This window comes from Toxorhynchites rutilus, chromosome 2 (assembly GCF_029784135.1).
Source record: "Toxorhynchites rutilus septentrionalis strain SRP chromosome 2, ASM2978413v1, whole genome shotgun sequence".
Lineage (NCBI taxonomy): Eukaryota > Metazoa > Arthropoda > Insecta > Diptera > Culicidae > Toxorhynchites > Toxorhynchites rutilus.
The window spans coordinates 173144869-173165411 of NC_073745.1; the positions used below are offsets into that span (position 1 = coordinate 173144869).

General features: G+C 39.7%; 1 protein-coding gene across 2 annotated transcripts in view; it reads left to right on the forward strand.

The window, feature by feature from the left end:
• Positions 1–20543, forward strand: part of LOC129768002 (armadillo-like helical domain-containing protein 3) — a 264660-nt gene that overhangs the window by 226657 nt on the left and 17460 nt on the right. For both annotated transcript variants that reach the window (XM_055769349.1, XM_055769350.1), the window contains exons 7-8: positions 631–744; positions 6290–6403. In XM_055769349.1, coding sequence (XP_055625324.1) covers positions 631–744; positions 6290–6403 — 228 coding nt within the window. The remainder of the gene's footprint in view (positions 1–630; positions 745–6289; positions 6404–20543) is intronic.

Genomic DNA, 20543 nt, shown 5'->3' on the forward strand with positions numbered 1-20543 from the left:
TGGCTTTATAATTGAGATGATACGCCTCTACTAATTCATATCCAACCGGCTCAAAACTACCTGAAGAGTTGATAGAAGCTGACTTGATTGAAACGATTCAATCAATGAGTCATATCCAACAGGTTTATAACTACCTGAGGTGTTGACAATAATCGAATAGACAATTTTCTTGTTTTCAATTTTTCGACTTGGACGATTAACCTTCTGTTTCCGTTCGCTCCTTCCGTTCTTCTTTATTTTTTACGGTTTCACTCAATTGCATTCCATGAGTCGCTAGCAAATTAACGGTACAACGTGTCAGGGCCGTGTTGTAAGACAGTAAGTGTAAAATACTGTGTAGGGAGTTCTACGACCTAATGTTTGCTGGACAGCAATAAAATTTCTCGATAATTGCATGTGTTTTTTTGAAAATCGAACCTCTTAGCCGAAGGTTGAGATTGACCACTGACTCTTGTTCGATGCGCGAATAGCAATGGGTAACATTTTCTACGATGCTATCCGTAACAATAATTATACTTTTTTTTCTAATTTGAATACAAGTGAAATGTATTGAAGCGTTGAGCAAATAAAAGTAAAGTTTACGAAGTGTGAAAAATCATGATAATTATATGTATCAAAACTCATTTTCAGGCCGTGGACATTTTTAATTTGTTCATTACATTCGGTGATACCTTTTTGGCAACCACCAGTGATTACGACGAATTATACTATGAAATCAACCGAGAGGAGAAAGTCTTCAGTGAGGTAAGTACATATGAAGAGTGAGAGATTTGATGGTTTATTTTTTTTTTTATAAACTAGTTGAGCCGGCAAACTTCGTCTCGCCAAAAATTTATTTTTCGTTATTAAATTCACGTTTTCTTACTAAACGCACGTTCATGGGTCCAATCGCAGAACTGTTCATTGAATGATTTTCTAATCTTCCCTTTAAAATTTCACTATGAAATTCCTAGTACTTCTACCAAAACTCGTCATTATAATATCAGATTATTTTCAGACACAATTCTCGTTCAAGATTTTTAAACCACTTGCAAACAACATGTTTCTCCGTTACATGGAATAAATGTTCGATACAGAAAATATGATAGAATAAAGACAGCCCCCATGAGAAGGATTATCAGGTGGAGCAGATGGCAGAATTTGCGAGCGTAGTGTGTGTGATAGCATGCGCTGCCATAGCTACTTTTCACATTGTGACATCGATATTTGTGTTTATATTTAATTGCATTCCACATCCATGTGAAAACGCTTTTTTGGCAAGTTTTTTTATCAATTAAAAACAGATCTTTGCGTGGAGTTCCCACCGAATATGCGTATAATGTGACAGTGTGCAGTGGATATTTGTGAAATTATGTCGGAAAAGATGAACAAAAGTGATATTTTTGTGTGTAATTTTCACTCTCCCGCCTTCTTAGAAACAAACAAATTTGTTTTTTTTTATCCAAAATATATATTTTATTAAGGCTCATATGGCGTCAGCCTAACGGGGCCGGGAGTTCAATATAACAAATTTGTTGATATGATGATATTTTGATGCTCCCAGTACAGGTGTATGTGATTTAAGAAGAATAGTTTACAATTAAGCAACATTTCATTGAAAATTCTGCTATCTCCGAGGTCAAAGAATAAGCCTGTTCTCTGGACGTTTTTGCTTCTTAAATGATGGAAGTAAGTCACAAAACAATTATCATCTATTGAAAAACAATCAGTTACAAGATTTCATGGCTCCTGACATCATCAAATTGTGAGTTATTTAAATATTGTTTTGTCTATTTCATATACATTCCATATTGAATGCAAATAATGACAACACCATATTTTGTTTACCAATACAGATATACTCTGCCTGCTGCTCCACCTTATATGTACCTCATTGAGACAGCCCTGAATCGGACAATTGCTCTTATCAGCACATTCGACGATCCATTTTTATTTATATAGATAGAAGACGATATATGAATGCGTTTTATCGCATTAAAATCCATTTCCACTTTCGAGCGAAGATCAATTTCGTTACCGCAAACATCAAATGGATTAACAACGCTTGTCAATATGTAATTGTGGACATGCGAATTGATTTTTTTTAATTTTCCCATTTTCCTGCAGAATTTTCCGAAAATTTTCAATTGTCATGTTTGATTGAAATATGTGCATTGTTTTTATGGGACTCCCTCTCCTTTCCAGAGGAGGAAGGGGTGCCCTACCATCACAGAAACATTTCTCGTACCCAAAAACCCTCACATCCTAAATGTGGCTCAATTTGCTTGATTATTTCTCGAGTTATGCAGAATTTTGGGTTTTATTTGTATGGCAGCCACCCCTTAGAGAGAGGACAGGAGTGTCTATTCGCCATAGAAACATTTCGTGCCCCCTAAAACCTTCACATGCCAAATTTGGCTCCGTTCACTTGATCAGTTTTCGAGTTATGCGGAAATTTGTGTTTCATTTGCATAGCATCCCCCTCTTAGAGAGGGGGGAGGAGTGTCTATCCACCATAGAAACATTTGATGTACACTAAAACTTTCACCTGCCAACTTTGGTTTCGTTTGCTTGATTAATTCCCGAGTAATGCAGAAATTTGTGTTTCATTGAGAATTTTTTTTTTTCAAAATTTCATTTTGTTACTTGAGAATTAGTCAAGTAAATTCAACCAAATTAGGCATATGGAGGTTTTAGGGTGCAATAAATGTTTCTATGGTAGTGAGTAGACACTCCACCCCTCTAAGTGGGGGCTGCCATACAAATGATACACAAATTTCTGCATTACTCGAGAATTAATCAAGCAAACGAATCTAAATTTGGCATATGGAGGTTTTATGGTTCGATAAATGTTTCTATGGTGAGAAGATACTCCACCCCCTCTTTAAGGGGGGCTGCCCAATGTCCTGGAAAAAAGGTAATGAAGATGGTAGAGTTTTGAGCGACATAGCATGCTCTGCCATAACTATTTCTCAAATAGTGACGTCAATCGTTGTGTTTATCTTTGATTCTCACCGCAAGCCATGTGAAAATGCTATTTTCAGGAAGCAATTTATCAATTAAAAATGTAATTTTTCTTAGAGTTCCCGGTGAATATGAAGCTAATGTGATAGCGTACAGTGAATATTTAAAACGGATAAAAGTGATATTTCCATGTGCCATTTTCACTCCCCCACGTTCATAGAAAAAAAAAGTTTCATTATATTCGCGATATGAGGTTGATGTTTCGAACGCTCTCAGTGTCGGTGTGTATGTTGTGAGAGAATAATCGCCAATTAATCAAAGTTGCACCGAAAATATTACTGCTTTCGAGAACTAAGCATACGTCTGCTCTCTGGACGTTTGTACCGCATAAATAAACGAAATAACGATACAATTGTCATGTGTTAAAAAATAAACAGATGAATGATTTCATGAGAGTTTTGGCTCAAATTATCATGCAACCGTGAGTACTTTCAACATTGTTTTGTTTCTTCCACATACATTCCATATTGAATGCAAATAATTACGACACGATATTTTGCTTATCAATACAGATATACTTCGCCTACTGCTCCACCTCGATATGTACCTCATTGGGGGCTGCCATACAAATGAAAAACAAATTTCTACATTACTCGAGAATTAATCAAGCAAACGAAACCAAGTTAGGTATATGGAGATTTAAGGGCTCAATAAATGTTTTCACGGTGGTTAGACACCCCACTCCCTCTCTAAGGGGGATCTGCCATACAAAAGAAAGACAAATTTCTGGATTACTCGAAAACTAATCAAGAAAATACCAAATTTGGCATGCAAAGGTTTTAGGGGACACAACACGTTTCTATAGCGAATAGACACTCCTCTCCTGTCTGAGGGCTGTCATACAAATGAAAAACAAATTTCTGCCTAACTTGAAGACCAATCAAGCAAATGGAGCCAAATTTGGCATGTAAAGATGTTCTCCAAGGGGTGAAGAGGGGAGAGGTTTGTCTTCATTTTATCATATTTCCTGTATCAAACATTTATTCCATGCAATGGGGAAACATGTTATTAGCAATATGGTTGAATTATTATTATGGTTAGCAATGGTTGAATAATCTTGAACGAGAATTGTGTCTGAAAGTAATCTGATATTATAATAATGAGTTTTGGTAGAAGTACTAGGAATTTTTTAGTAAAAGGTAAATTCAACGGGGGCGATTAGAAGATCGATTAATGAACAGTACTGCGATTGGACTCATGAATTTGCGCTTAGTGTGAAAACGTGAATGTTTGAAGGTATTTATAACAAAAACAAATTTTGGGCGGGACGAAGTTTGCCGGGTCAGCTAGTATTTATATAAATGAAAATAATTTGGTGTCTGTTCATCACAATTTACCTCGAGTACGAAATAATAGGGTAGAAAGGGGTAAAATGACCAGGCGGAACAAACTGGCCTATCATTCGTTTGGGCTTGTTATTTAACAAACAACACTTTTTTTTCTAAAAAAATGCTAGAAATGTGTTAGAAATACTGTTATAAAGTATTTCGTTTCTCAAATTTAATTGTTTTATTAGATATTGAAAGAAATCTCACACTGACTGATTATCACGAAAAACACATAAGAAAAGCAGTCAACAAAAAAGCTATGTACGCTTCATACTGAAATTTATGACTCTGGTATTTATATCAGTTCGTACTAGTATTATTTCTGAAAATTGTCATTGATTTATTGCGCTACTTTGCTGTTTCATGTAAAAGATAATTTTTTATTGAGCTTAATGTACAGGGCAGAATGGGCGTACCTGCTTGGGCAGTATGACCAGGTATTATAGAATCTTACACAAAACACCCAGTCCTGGTACTGTGGAGCCCGATTCAATTCCTCTGCGAGCGGCGATATATGGCCAATGCTATCGTTTTTTTAAAAAGGTTAGGGAAGCTACACTCTGTCCAACTTCTATAAGACCATGTGATGATCTTGCTGTTTTGTTGCATTGTAAATAAACAACGCTTCCATTTATATTATAGTGTAATACATTACCATACACTGCAGGATTTTTGGATATGTGTGATATGTCAAACAGCGCTATGCATAAATAAATATTTTTGTGTTTTTCAAGTGTTAAGTTTGTATAAGACCAGTTGTTTTAGTTGTTTTGATCAATAAACCTGAAAAAATGACGAAGGGAAAAGTGCTCACGGACAGAGAAAAAGGACAATTCGATGCATTTCATCAAGAAAATGTTTGTATCAGAGAAATTGCTCGTCGGATTGAACGAACCCATCAGGTAGTGCTCAATCCTCTAGGATACGGTAAGAAGAGGAAAGCTCTGCGTTAATTGAAACTCTCTGACCGGGATAAGCGAGAAATAGTTAAAACCGCTTCGAATACCACAAAATCACTTATGCAAATAAAACAATATTCCAATTTAAATAGTTCCCTGTAGACAATTCGTCAAGTTTTAGTAGAAAGTTCTTACAAAAAGAGGGCTTCTTCTTCTTGAATGGCGTTAATGTTCCCAGTGGAACTTTTCCCGACTCAACGAATGCATTAACTAGCGTCATTTATTAATACATGGTAGAGATTTCTTAAGCCAAATAACACGTCCTAAATGTATTCCGAGAGGCAAGCTCTAGAATACGCATGACCACAGTGCAAATCCGTAGAAATTTATTTGACGAAAAACCCTCCGACCAGAACGGGATTCGAAACCCGAACACCCGGCATGGTAACGTGAGACGCTAATCAGTCGGCCATTGGTGCATAAAAAAGGTTAAAACTCCTAATCTCACACCATCTCACATCGAAAGCCGTCTGAGTTTTGCCAAAACTCACATGAACCGACAGCTTTGTTATGACAAAGAATGTTTGCAAAAGAATACATTTCGCTATAAACCATAACGAAAAGTTCTTCAATTATAAGTTATCTTCAGTGACGAAATAAGGCTCAATTTGGATGGTCCTGATGGTTCCAACAGGTACTGGCATGATTTTATTTTTCAACCAGCAACTTTGGTAGAGGCTCGTGCATGGTTTCGGCGGGATTCTTTGCAACCGGAAAACTCGAGATAGCTTTCACATAGTTCGAAATGATACATGTACTGGAATCCTACTTTTTTTTGTAGATATTGTCGCAAAAAAATCACATTTCCAGCCAGCAAGGAAACTATGCAATGAAAATTTCAGAATAATCGGCAGATTGTTTTTATGGTCAGATTACTCCCATTGCCGTCAGATTACTCCAGATTTGACGACGTTTTAGTCATTCATCTTCATTCATGCTGTCAGTTAACTATAATTCGATTTTTGAATAAATATTTGAAATCATTTTATTTTTTTTTAGATACATGCGATGGTTTTACGATATAGTGCTATGGATGAAAGCGAATATAAGGAAGATATTTTGAAGCTGCTAAATTCATTGATAAACATACTTGCTATAATAAAGCATTTTCAGGTAAGTCTCGAATTGTGTAAGTGAAATTTTGTGTTATTCATAATAGTACAACAATTACCCGATAGTGATAGCGAACAATCGCGAATTAAACCCCAGGATCCTCCATTGATTGATTCTATTTGGCGTCTAACGGGACTTTTATTAAGAACTAGCTGACATTCAGGTTTTCTTACTAAGCGCAAGTTCATGAGTCCAATCGCAGAACTGTTCATCGATTGATCTTCTAATCGACCCCGTTGAATTTACCTTTTACTTTAAAATTCCTAGTACTTCTACCAAAACTCATCATTATAATATAAGATTATTTTCAGATACAATTCTCGTTCAAGATTTTTCAACCACTTGCAAATAACATGTTTCTCCGTTAGAGAGGGGGAGGAGTGTCTATTCACCATATAAACGTTCCGTGCCCCCTAAAACCTTCACATGCCAAATTTGGCTCCATTTGCTTGATTAGTTTTCGAGTTATGCAGAAATTTGTGTTTCATTTGTATGGCAGCCCCCCTTTAGAGAGGGGGGGTGGAGTGTCTAACCACCATAGAAACATCTATTGCATCCTAAAACCTCCATATGCCTGATTTGGTTTCATTTGCTTGATTAATTCTCGAGTAATACAGAAATTTGTATTTCATTTGTATGGCAGCCCCCCTTAGAGAGGGGGAGGGGTCTCAAACTATCATGAAAACCTTCAAAATTGTTCATGTCGCTCGGTTCAGTAGTTTCCGAGTCCATAAGAACCAGACAAACAGACAGAAATCCATTTATATATATATATATATATATACATATACATATGTATATATATATATAAATATATATATATATATATATATATATATATATATATATATATATATATATATATATATATATATATATATATATATATATATATATATATATATATATATATATATATATATATATATATATATATATATATATATATTTTTTAGGAATGAAATTTGATTTCGGTCACGTAATCACCACGTCTCCGTTATAGCGATTGATCCTTTGGACCCAATTTTCCTCTGATTGGCCATCCATTTTGTCCGGAATGTTACTAATTTCACGTAGGATGTTGTCTCTGAGCTCTTTTAAAGTTGCTTTCATGGACCAGTGATTTGACATGGCACCATAAAAAAATCTAATGGCGTCAAATCGATTGTTCGAGGCGGCCGATTGACAGGTCTTTTTCTCGAATAACACGTTCAAAAAATTCATTTTTCAATAATTCCATTGTAAAATGGGCTGTGTAGCATATGGCACCGTCTTGTTGAAACCATTCTTTGTGTGGACACCGACTGGACAACATCGTTGCTGGACGAGCTGGACGGCGAGGGATCGAGTGCCTTTCTCAAGGCAAGAGGGCGGAGGTGGTAGCGCTGGAGTAGAATAGAGTAGAGTTTTCAAAGGGCCTTTCTCAAGGCTAGAGACGAATGAACTGCAAAAGTTTAAACTCTCTATAATACAATACCTTCCTTCCTTGTTGAAACCACATATAATGTTAGAATCTTCCAATTCTAGCCAAAAATAGTCTTCCAATATGTCGCGATAGTGCTCTCCATTGACGGTAACATGACAGTCGTTCTCATCGACAAAGAAATACGGCTCGTCCGTATTTGGTTTTGCTTTCATAAAAGCAGTATTTTTTTGCGGATGCAATGTTATCGAACTACATGGGGGTTTCCATCTGACCAATAACATAATTTTATGTGATTATTGGCCGTTGTAATTTAGGGGGTCAGACCAGGGACACCCTCCACTACTGTTTGGTTTGGTTTTATTTCGGAGGAGTGATGAGCGACATTTTGGAATACTATGGGCCTGATCACGAACGTCACCTCACGGTGAAAACGAAATGAAATTCATACAACCTTGCACAAATACATATAAAATTTTTGGCCAAAATTGGATCTTAACATCAATTATATGTGGTTTCAGCACGACAGTGCCACTTGACACCCATCGTAAGTTATAATGAAATAATTGAAAAGTATGTTCGGTGAATTTTTTGGTATTATTTCGAGAAATGGACCTAGTCCATATTCGATATGACGATAATGACTATCTTTTTATGGGGTTTAACCCTTTTCGTTACGAGCGTCGTCTATAGACGACATCCGCGCGACTTCCTGTTTGTACGAGTGTCGTCTATAGACGACATCCGCACGACGAGCTGTGTGTACGAGCGTCGCCTTTAGACGACATGAAAATTCATACTGCTCTTCGATCATACCAGCGCGATAGGCATACTTTTTCGGCACAGTGCTCCGTACAGGGGTAGCACTTCGGCGGAGCACACTGTCGTAATGAAAGGGTTAAGACACTTTATCACAATGTGACATTCGTGTCATTTACTGAACGAGAAAAGGAAGGAAATTTAAAATTATCTTCAAATTTATTATTGCTTCTTCTTGCCTGTTGGTGTTCGCAAGAATAGTTGCTATTGTGCCATCAATTTCATATTTATTTTCTGATTTCGTCGAGTCCTCTGCAATCTACAAGTATATGAATCACAGTAAGTCACAGTAAGTAAGACACATTGGTGGGAGGTTCTTTTCTAAAACATGAGAGTGGGTCAGTCGGGTGGCCCAATACGTAACCTGGTGAGAACATGTTGTTCCGATGAGTTATATTTGCAGACGATTGGCTTAATTTGTCGTAAGTGCGCATATGTTTGTCTCCACTCGTTTTCCCATATACACGCAATGCGTTATTTAACTCAAGTTTTTTATTTATCTAAAAAACCTTCTTGCATTAACCTTGTATGCATTAACTAGCGTCATTTATGAATACTTAGCTGAGATTTGTCATGCCAAATAACACGCCTTGAATGTATTCCGAGGGGCAAGCTCTAGAATACGCCTGACCACAGTGCAAATCGAAGGAAATTTATCTGACGAAAAATCCCCGGGCCAGAACGGGAATCGAACCCGAACACCCGGCGTGATAATGTGAGACGCCAACCACTAGACCACGGATGCACAAAACCATCAAAAGCATCTAAAAACTTATTCCACTTTCATCTCGAATTTCCGACTTTCAACAAAAAATACTCCTAGCAGAAAGCTGCCAGCATGAAACCAATGTGTATGCGTGATAGATGAAAATATTCTAAAGACGTTCTAGTGGGGGTGAACATTGAAAAAATTGTCTGAATAATTTGAAAAGAGAATCCGTGAAGCCCGTCTAAAGGCTGGCTTGGGCTTCGGTGGTTATTTTCTTCTTGTTCTTTGCTGTTACTGGAATTCGCTGATTGTTGCTCTGGTTGCTCACTTGTTTGCTTGTTTTCTGGGTGATGGTTGAATGGAAACTTAGTGCTCTGCACTTTGACTTTTTGACTTAATTGTTTTCTTTATTTTACATGGATTTTGATTATACAAAGTTTTAACATTATAAGTGATCTGCCTTACTTCTAGCACTACATCTTTGTTATTTTTTTTATATGTTTATTATTGTTAATGATGAGTTTTGTCATCCTATTTTTATTTTTAACGTTTCAATACGTTTTGTATATGTTAATTATTAACCCTACCTACCTACACTAATTTTAACCTAAACCATAATCTAGCTGTACAGATTTTGTATGATTTGATTGTTGGATCCTTGGCAGCAACCCCTGAATTTTTCTACCAACAGTTAATTTTTTCATCCAACGGCAGGATATTAGCCAACTCGTGTATCTCAGTGTTTCGTGTCCTAGGTGGACTCTTCAAGATCATACGAAGGATCTTATTTTGAATTCTCTGTAATCTCAGTTTATGACACAGCACAGCTCTTCCAGATTGGCGCGCCATATACAATCACTGGAAAGATGATTTGTTCCTAGATAGCAAGCTTGTTCTTCAGTGACAGAGTCGAGTTGCGATTTATTTTCAGTGCATGGCACTTGATGTTAATTTTATCAATATGCGTGCCAAAGAGCAGCTTGCTGTCCATGGTGAGGCCGAGGTAAGTACCTCACTAGACCATTCCACCGCAGTACCAATAAGTTTGACTTTGACATCATCAGCCGGCACAAGTCGGGGAGATTTAGAATATGGGAAAAGTATGGTCTGGGTCTTCGCGGCGTTGATACAAATTTTCCATTTGTTGAACTATTCTGGAAGGACGTCCAAGCTTCTCTGAAGTTTGGCAGCGAGAACTAGAGCTCTAGAGCTCATTCTACACTTGTAAATGATTGCGGTGTCATCTGCGAACAGCGACAGAACTCCATCATCCGGAAGGGAAGGAAGGTCTGATGTGAAGATGTTGCAGAATATTGACCCAAGGATACTTCCTTGGGGTAATCCGGCGTTAATGTTAAATGAATCTGAGTTCGTGCCATTCAGAGAGACCCTGAATATTCTGTTGGAAAGATAATTTTTGATTATCTTCACTAGGAAAATCGGAAAATTGTATCTGTGCAGCTTGTAGATCAGGCCATCATGCCAGACATTGTCGAAAGCTTTTTCAACGTCCAACAATGCCATAGCAGATGTTTTTGCAACTGACTTGTTTCGTCTGATAATGTTACAAACTCTTGTCAATTGATGAACAGTGGATCGTCCCTTTCGGAATCCAAATTGTTCTTCAAGAAAAACATTGTCCTCCTCAGCAATAGTGAGTAGTCTAGAAAGAATAGCTTTTTCAAAAAGTTTAGAAATAGCTGACAGTAGATTTATGGGACGATAGCTAGAAGGCCTAGAAGGATCCTTTCCAGGTTTGAGGATTGGTATGACTATCTTCCAGCTCGAGGGAAAGTAACCAAGTCAGAGGCATTGATTAAATAGAAATGCTAAATTATGGTAGAATCTGTCACTCAGTTTTTTGAGTTCCAGATTGAAAGTATTGTCGAAACCTGGGGCCTTCATATTGTTCTGTGATATCTTGATTGATTGGAACAATAAATTGACTTCGATCAATGAGGTGATTTGTATCTGAAACGGAAATCTCAAAGACGTTGCGTTGCTTCCCATGTTGGTGATGAAATAATCGATGGTTGCATGGGATCGCGACAGCCGAGTTGGGGAGTCAAGACTCAAGATATTGTAGTGACCCTCCTGAAGATCGTTTCCCAAGATAATCCCGTTCCGGTTACGTCTGCTGTTGCCCCAAGTTCTGGTTCTATCTAGCCTCAGTAGTCGGAAATCGGAAAAGTAAACGTTGATCTCCGGCTTTAGGTGGGTCTCAGTAATAATAGCGATGTCGATTTCTTTGGAGTTGAGAAAATCGAGAAGCTCGATGTGTTTGTTCTCAATCGAACAAGCGTTCCAGTTGACGACTTTGATAAACTCACGGTCCATATTTGTTGATGAAGGATGTAACGGCTCGAAGCTGTTGTGTTCTGGTATGACAGGTGCGCATGATAATCATCACCTCAGACATGATTTCTACCAGTTCCTCCGCTGTAAACGGTGAATCGTCATTAAGCGTACTGGCAGCGGCACCATCATACGACAATCCTGGAACACAGGCCGATCCTTGGTTTGGTTGATTTGCTGCTATGCTGAGGCGACTTTGTGCTGAGTGGCTTAACCGTTTGCTTGTTTGAAGAGTTTGGAGGGGAGGGGGCTCGATGATTATTTAAAGGAAGCGGTTCCAGGTTCGTAACCACTCGACGGGGCTGAAGCGCTGGATAGTGTGATTCAGTGTTAGCTGGAGGAAGACGAGCACTGCGTTGACGACCAGGCTGATTTCCTATCGTTGACTTGTGACGGATGTCGATGAATTCTGCCTGCTTGGTACAGGTGCGGGTTGTGGCACGGTGATTCTCGCCACAGTTCGCGCATTTCGGATCGATGTCATCTGCTTGACCACAGGACCCAGAGCACTTGTCGCAGTGCGATTTCATATGGTTTCAAAGGCAGTTCAGGCACTGTGTCACGTCACGATGCTGCGATCGGTAACGCTCCCAAGTGATCTGGATTTCCTTTAGGGCACCAATAGTATTGGAACCCTTAACGAAATAGACCAGAAACAACTGATCCCGGCAGCTCTGATTGGTTGACTCTCGTCTAGTCATCGGATAGACGGCCATTGGTTTCAGTCCGCGCTGCATTAGTTCAGACTGAACGTCAGTTGCTTCGGATGGTGGTAGTCCTCGTAGCGCGGACGTAGCGTCCTCGTGCGTGGAGAATTCAATTCCTTCCGATTTTAAAAAGGAGCCGACCCTGGTATATTCCTGCATGCTGGAGCACACGATTTTAGTTCCTACGCTGCACAGTTTGTAACGTGGCTGGAGGTTCTGTTGAGTGAGCTCGGTTTTGAGGTTGTTGACATCTTTCCTGGAGATGAAAGGCGGGGGAATCCGCTCCTTCATGATTGCACCTTCAGAGTTCTCCGGCAGTACCGAGTACAAGTTGCTCTGGAGGAGACGATTCGTTGTTTCATCCGTTGGGGCGTTGGTTGGCGCCTTCTTCGGGGCTGGTTCGGTCCTACGTCCACGACCCATGTTGAATTCCTCGGCGATATCCACCAAGCACGCTAGAGCGTGTGACGCCGAATCCACTTCCAGCGCGGGTAAAAAAAAAGAATTGAAAAAACCAAAAATAGAAAACTGACCTGACTACAGCTAAAAGCGAGAGCAGTAAAAAATCACGTGTTGTCGGTACGAATGACATACACAGAATGAGACCTAGTGCTCCGCACAATCGGGTGGCTCGTTTTATATCCTCGCACCTAGAGACGTCGGTTAAACGTTCGATTAATTCAAATAATCGAATATCTAAAATCATAATCGAGTAATTTTGTATCGAATAATTTAAAATCAAAATATGAATGCATCGAATAGTTGCCACTGTAATCGCGGTTAATGAAAGAATGAATCTTTCTCAAGGCATTTTTAGGTTAAGCATATATAATTTTTTCATCCAACATTTTTTTATCCAACCATCTAACATCGACAACCCGATAGACCGTGCTCCCTTGGCCGAGTGGTTAGCGTCATAACTAACATGCCGGGTGTTCGGGTTTGATTCCCGTTCTGGTCGGGGGAATTTTTCGTCAAAGAAATTTCTTCCGACTTGCACTGTGATCACGCGTATTCTAGAGCTTGCCACTCAAAATGCATTTAAGGCGTGTTATTTGGCATAGAAATCTCAACTAAGTACTAATAAAAATGACGTAAGTAATACTACGTTGAGACGACGAAGTTCCTCTAGGAACGTTAGTGCCATTGAAGAAGAAGAAGAAGAACCCGATAGACCTCGCGACCAGAATGACAACGTGATATGTGATTATTACAAGACATAAATATTCGCTCGATTAATCGAATATTGAAAAACAATTATTGGAATGAATCGAATATCCCTTTGTTTATTTTAGGCTCATTAGCATTTTAGCTGTAACAGAGCCGAATTTTTATCGTGTACATGAAACACATTTACCACATCTATAATTAGCACATTACACAGTTGCCATTTTTCGGCGTTAGAGTATTCCCTTCTATACCATTGCAAATGGTACATATTTACACAGTAGCCATTTAGGCGTAAGAGTTTTCTATCTGTTCTTCCATTATCCAGTTAAGACTGGACAGCGGAGACAGTCGTTGATCCATTGTTGAGTTATTTATAGAACAGCAGCCCGATGTTTTTTGCAGAGCAGAGCAGTTGTATGGATGAATCGATCTTATTTCAACCGTGGATCGATCTCCATTCGCTGATGATTTTTGCTTGGACGTAGTTATTCTGTAACAACACAAAGATGGTCAATGGGGGCCCTGTGTTTTGAACTCACGATCGATCGCTTACTAAGCGAACGCGCAACCAATGTGGCTACGGAGACCCCCGAATCGAATATTGAAAAACAATTATTGGCGTGTATCGAATATTGAAAAATGATCCAACGATTAATCGATAATCAAATAAATGAAAAATTTAGACATTCTCGCACCTCCTTGTCGAAAGAGAGGGGGAAGTGCTTAAGACGTCATTTAATTTACCCTTCCGTACGCTTCGCGGACGAGTATGTAACAAGTATGATGGTTGGTTACTAGTTTCTGACAAAGCAACCTTAAGTGCGAATGCTTCTGCTGACATTATGCTACAAAATTCTTTTTTTTTCTTTTTTTTACTGTATTATAGTGACTTTCAACTCATTTGGCTGGTTCGTCACTTTTACTTCCATTTTTGGAAGAATGTCGGGAGTGAGAATTGAACTCGTGACCTTTAGCGTGAGAGGCATGGATGTTACCACTACGCCAGATCGCCTCCTCATGCTACAAATTCCTGGCAGGCTGAGGAAAGAAAGATCAGCTGCTCGTTTCACAACCGGTAGGTCAGTTTCACTGCGAGTTGTAAAAGGCGATTTCGTAACTTTTTCACGTATGGAATCGGAGTACCATTGACTTTGATGGCCCGACCTTGCTTCCTATGTTTCATATTACAAATGTGTAATAATTTTGATTTTGCCGCAGCAATGAAAAATCCAACACTAGTTGTCCAGTTGGTATCCATAACAACTGCATTTCGTAACCATTTCGATTAATCGATCCTAACCCAGAGAATAAAAGACGACGACCGCTGCAGTTTTATCCTGGAATTCAATCATTATCTTTGACGCTCCCCCTAAACCCGGAAAAGATTCACCCCCACCGGCGTCGGTGAACCATCAACATTCAAAGCTTGAATGCTAAACGTGGAGGGGGAACATTCAATGCTCATTCTCTCTTCTATTCGTGTAATACCTTCTAGTGGACGTCATCCACTCTCGATTGTAAATAGAATGTAGTCGCTTGGGCTCTCTTATCACTATCTTATCACTAGTCATCGGGTGAGCTGTGGTGCACGGAAGCATTATGTGTGGTGCACGGATAGATAATTGAACGGAAGCATTTTTCTCTTATCGCGGAAAGCAAGTTTACTTGTGCTCTGTCAGCAGATTGCGTTGCTTGTGTTACTTTCTTATTTTTCTTTATTAAAATTCTATCACTTACTACTCATACATTTTTCGATGGAATTTTTCTGCGTCAATCCATCAATTCATATAAATATAACCAAGCTCATCCGCATGCTCAAAAAAATGCCCCATACTCAAACGGTTAACACGTTGATTGCCACGGTTTTATAGCGACTCTATGGAAATTGTTAAACGTATTAGGGCCAACATTTAACATGTGCTACTAGGTAGCTGTCGACTCTTCTGCCAGGGCGGAATCTAAACTGCCGTTCGTCCAAGAGCAAGCGCCTCGGTTAGACTTCTGTTAACCATCTTTTCCATCACTTTCCCCACGCAGCTGAGTAGCGTTATGGGTCTATAGCCACTGACACCAGATGTTTTCTCTTTGGACTTGGGTAAAAGTATTACGATTCCAGTCTTCCACACATTAGGGATGATGCCACGCATCCAAATATTGTTATATACTTGCAGCAGCAAGCATTTCGCCGCGATTGGGAGGTGCTTTAGCATGGGGTAGCCTATTTCGTCCACAACGCATGCCTGCCCTTTCACTCTGCTGAGTACCCAATCAAGTTCGGATAGGTTATAGACCTCGTTATACCTATTCGAGTTGGCTTTTGGGGAGTCGAGAGGAAGCCTTTCACATCGCTCCTTTAGCTCTTTGAATTGCGTAGAAAAAATGCTCGAAGCCGACATTTCCGCAAAGTAGTCGGCAATAATTTCACTAGTGCAAGCAGTATCATCTGTAGTAATACTACCGTTTCCAGCCTGATAGACTCTTGAAAAGTCTTCCCACTAAGTGAATTGATTCTTTACCATAACTTTTTAGCAGGAAGTTCAGAATTTATTTCACAAATGAACTTTATCCATCTATCTCTCTTAGATTTCCATACACAATTTCTAGCAACACGCTGAGCTGTAAGGAAGGAAGTTAAAGCTTCTCTCTTTCTGCACCCAAAGTTAATTTTTAGCACATGTTCTGGCATCCCGATTTATTACATTAAATGAGCTGAAAGATAACATAAAATGTTCTACTCCCCAATACATGTATATCATTTGTATAATATATATGGTAGAGCCAATATGAGGGAGCAAAACAGGAGACACATTGAAATGAAAACATATGAAAGCTTTTCGTATAGTTTGCCAAATGCACGGCTCATACAGAGCCAGATATATTCTCGTTTATGTTCTTCTTTATCGTCTTAGAAAACACCTTCCAATGTGCTCTCTTAAACATTACTAAAGCTTACTACCAGGTGTGGCGCGCCATATTCTGGCAACGCTTGTAAACTGGGGTTTTGCGGGAAGAATGAAGACCTTGCTAGCTTTCTAACCGACAGAACATTCAAAGTAGCAGTTGTGGATTGCCTCGCCAGCGAGAGAATTGTCGAAAACGGAGTTCCCCAAGGTGCAGTCCTATCGGTCGCTCTTTTCCTGGTTGCAATGAATTCGATTTTCGATTTCTTCTCTGATGGAGTGAAGGTTATCCTCTATGCGGATGACATACTTCTAATATCATCAGGCTTAGTGCAGACATCCAGGAATCGATTGCAAAGCGCAGTCAAGAGTGTATTGATGTGGGCAGACGAAGTTGGTTTCACGATTTCTAGTAAGAAATCAAGTATTTTGTCAATAAGACGGCGGGCCAGGGGAACACAAAAAGCTCCCATTTTTATGAATGGCAAAGCTATCCCGGAGGTATACAACTCTACAATCTTTGGAGTCACGATTGATAGAAACTTGAATTTCAAGCTCAATGCAAAACTGGCCAAGAAAAATATCGCGAATCACCAGAACGTTCTAAAAGCGATTAAAAGAAGGCTGAGAGGCAGCCCACGGGACTTCCTTTTGAATATTTTCAAAAGCTGGATAATCCCACGACTAGTGTACAATATCATCCTCGCTAGTAAAGCGGATAAATATTCTAAAATGCTGGAATCAGCCTATAACAACGGAATTCGCACAAGCACGGGTGCGTTTTACAGTAGTCCTATAAACCCTTTCGTTACGAGCGTCGTCTATAGACAACATCCGCCCGACAACCTGTGTGTACGAGTATCGTCTACAGACGACATCCGCGCAATGAGCTGTGTGTACGAGCGTCGTCTTTAGAAGACATGAAAGTCATACTGCATATCGCGATGTGCATATTTTTCGGCGCAGTTCCGTACAGCGGTAGCACTTCAGCGGAGCACACTGCCGTATTGAAAGGGTTAAGAGTCTACTAGCTGAAGTAGGTGAACCACCTTTCGAGATGGTATGTGCTATTCAGATGGTAGGAGTGCCCAGCCAACCTATCGCTTGATACCCCATACGGGGTTAAGACGCGTCCACATTACGCCAATCGGCCTTGGCCGCCCGGTAAACCCGACTAAATGTGGACGTACCGCCCGGGCTTGCCGACGTGCCGAAAACCGACTCGAATCAAACCGAACCCAACCCGAAACAAGTGGGTCCGGTTCGAGAAAGTCGAACCAAAACAAAACGAAGTAAATTAGCGTTGACGACATTGTGCTTCGTGTGTTCGTGACGGCTTCGTGCATCCGATGGGACTTCGGCTTCGTGCACCCGATGGGGCGTCCACATTACATAAAGAACCGAATATGTCGCCTGGTACAGGCCGATCGGCATCATTCGGCATAATGAGGACGCGCCTTTAGGGCCAGGCAAAAATATTAAACACTAACGGGGGAGATACTGCCTCGCCCAATGCAGTTGAGTCGAGCCGTTCCTCCTACCATATGCTGGAGGATAAAACGGTTCGTTAGGGCTGGGGATAACCCCCAGAAGGTACAAGCGGTGGTGATCGAGGTCCTACGTACTGACTTTGCTAACAAACGCATTGTCTATACTGACGGGTCCGTCACCGATGACGCCTCAGCCGTAATGCTAAGAATAGCATGAGAGTCTCCAATGAGTTTAGCATCTTCTCGTGTGAAGCGCTCGCCATTAAGTTGGCAGTAGAGAGCGTTACCGATGCTAATAGCGTCGTTGTTTGTTCGGATTCGGCGAGCGTCCTCAATAATAGAGAGTGGTAATATCAAACACCCCATCATTCAAGAAATTGAAGAGCAGCTGAGAGGAAGTAGTGCGACCCTATGATGGATTCACACCGGAATACCGGGGAACGAGGAAGACGATCGGCTTGCTAACGAAGGGCGGAGAGGCTTCATTACCAGTATGGGTATAGCTGGTAAGGACCTAATGAGAAGGTGTAACAGTCGTTCACCATTGGCTAAAGTGATGACTCTGCCACCACTGAAAGCTAGCAAAACTGCAGACAACAAAATCAGCCATCTGTCAATTGACAGGGTTATTGCAACACATCCCCGCGTACTTAACAATTAACCGGTTTGATCAGACGAGAGGCCATTAATGGGGCGACGTACCGTCGCTCAAAGGTACAGGGTACAATTGTATTTGGCCTGTCGACATTGTTCTATTTTGTCCATTGTATGTGGTCTTTCTTTTTGTTGGTGACCGTCTCCGGAAATAGAAGTGCGCGTCGTGTAAAGTCTTTGATTTATATATGTAGAAAAGTGTGGTTTAGTAATGTTAAGTGTTGTTTGTTTATTAGGATTAGTTAAATGTTCAAGTTGTTGATAGCTGTGAACATCGTTAGTATTTAAAAAAAGTTAATAAGAAAAGGTAATTGGAAAAAATGAATTGAATGGGACGCCACGGTGTTAACGCCTGTTGGTCAGGTCTGACCAGTGGGCCTTTTCTTTATTACATATAAACGAGGATGCCAGGAGATCGGAAAGGACACGGCGGAAAGAGGCCCTGCGGATGGGACAACCACGGAAAGAAAGAGACGCTCTGGATTTCCTTAAAGAGGCTAACCTAATTCAGTACATTTTATACTACAATCCAACTTGAACGCTTACACCCTGGTATCACGTACCAGGGTAATCTAAAAGAGGCGCCTGCGCCCACCTGAAATGATTACCTACAAGCAGGAATGGAAAGTGCTTGAGTGCCGCTGAGCATTGCTTCAGCAAAAATCATTAACTACCCGCACTCACATGAGCGAATAACAAAGGCGCTCCTATTTGTAGCGATCGCCCTGCTTACGAGCTGGTAGAAAAAGAGAATCGCAAAATTCAAGATCGTTAGCAAACGATCTACCTGTCGAAGCAACAAGTTTCTGATCGCTGCCGAACTTACATCGCCGGTGATCATGATCGGTCGTAAAAACGATCGTTTCGGTCGTTACCGCTCGAAAAACCCGAGCGAACTATAAATATGACTGTTACCGGGCATTATGAGTTGAGTCGAAATTTGCTCTTGCAGTATTGTTGGAAGATTATCGTAGATAGGCAGCGTATAGCGTTCGTTGTCTTTCCACGTTCGTCGTTGCACATATGGGAGACGGGCCCATCGTGCCCTAAATGCGTGACATGTTTCTCGCTTAAGTTGAATAGGAATTTGATGAAAAAGGCATTATAAAAATAAAAATTATAAAAATATAATTTCTATTCATTTATATTTCGGATTGACGAGTCTCCTAATAATATGAAAGTTGTATTGGTATGTAATTGCGGACGTCTTCGGTTAGCATCTCGATATATATATATATATATATATATATATATATATATATATATATATATATATATATATATATATATATATATATATATATATATATATATATATATATATATATATATATATATATATATATATATATATATATATATATATATATATATATATTGAGTATATCAGGCTGCGCAGAAGCCTCGAATCTTCGACCGGAGAATTTTGGAAGTGTGCTGCAAAGTAAATTATGTTTAATTTGAATTATTTTATTATTGTCTTTTCATAATTATTGGGTGGTTGTTGCGGTTATTAGCCAGAGGACAATATTTTTATCAAATAGTCGAGTACAGTAGAACCTCGATTATCCGCGAGTGGTTGATCCGCGGTGCGGATTATCCGTGAAAGTGAGTTCCCTAGTAAATCTATGAACCTTCCCGAAATCTGTTAGTGAGTGGTAGAGTCTTGCTTTTTTGTTTTGGTCATGCTTTTCACATTCGTTGATGTACACGACCTTACAGATTGATAGTTCAATAATGTTACGAACCTTAGTTCTCGTGCGCTCCCATCTGTATACCGACCTTGCCCAGCGATAATCGAAACAGATCGAAACTGTGTTTGTTTGTTTATGTCGTATTGTGATTGTATGCTGAGAAAATATTGTATAGATTGTGATGATTATTGTTCAAAATCCTACGGTGAAGTTCGTCAC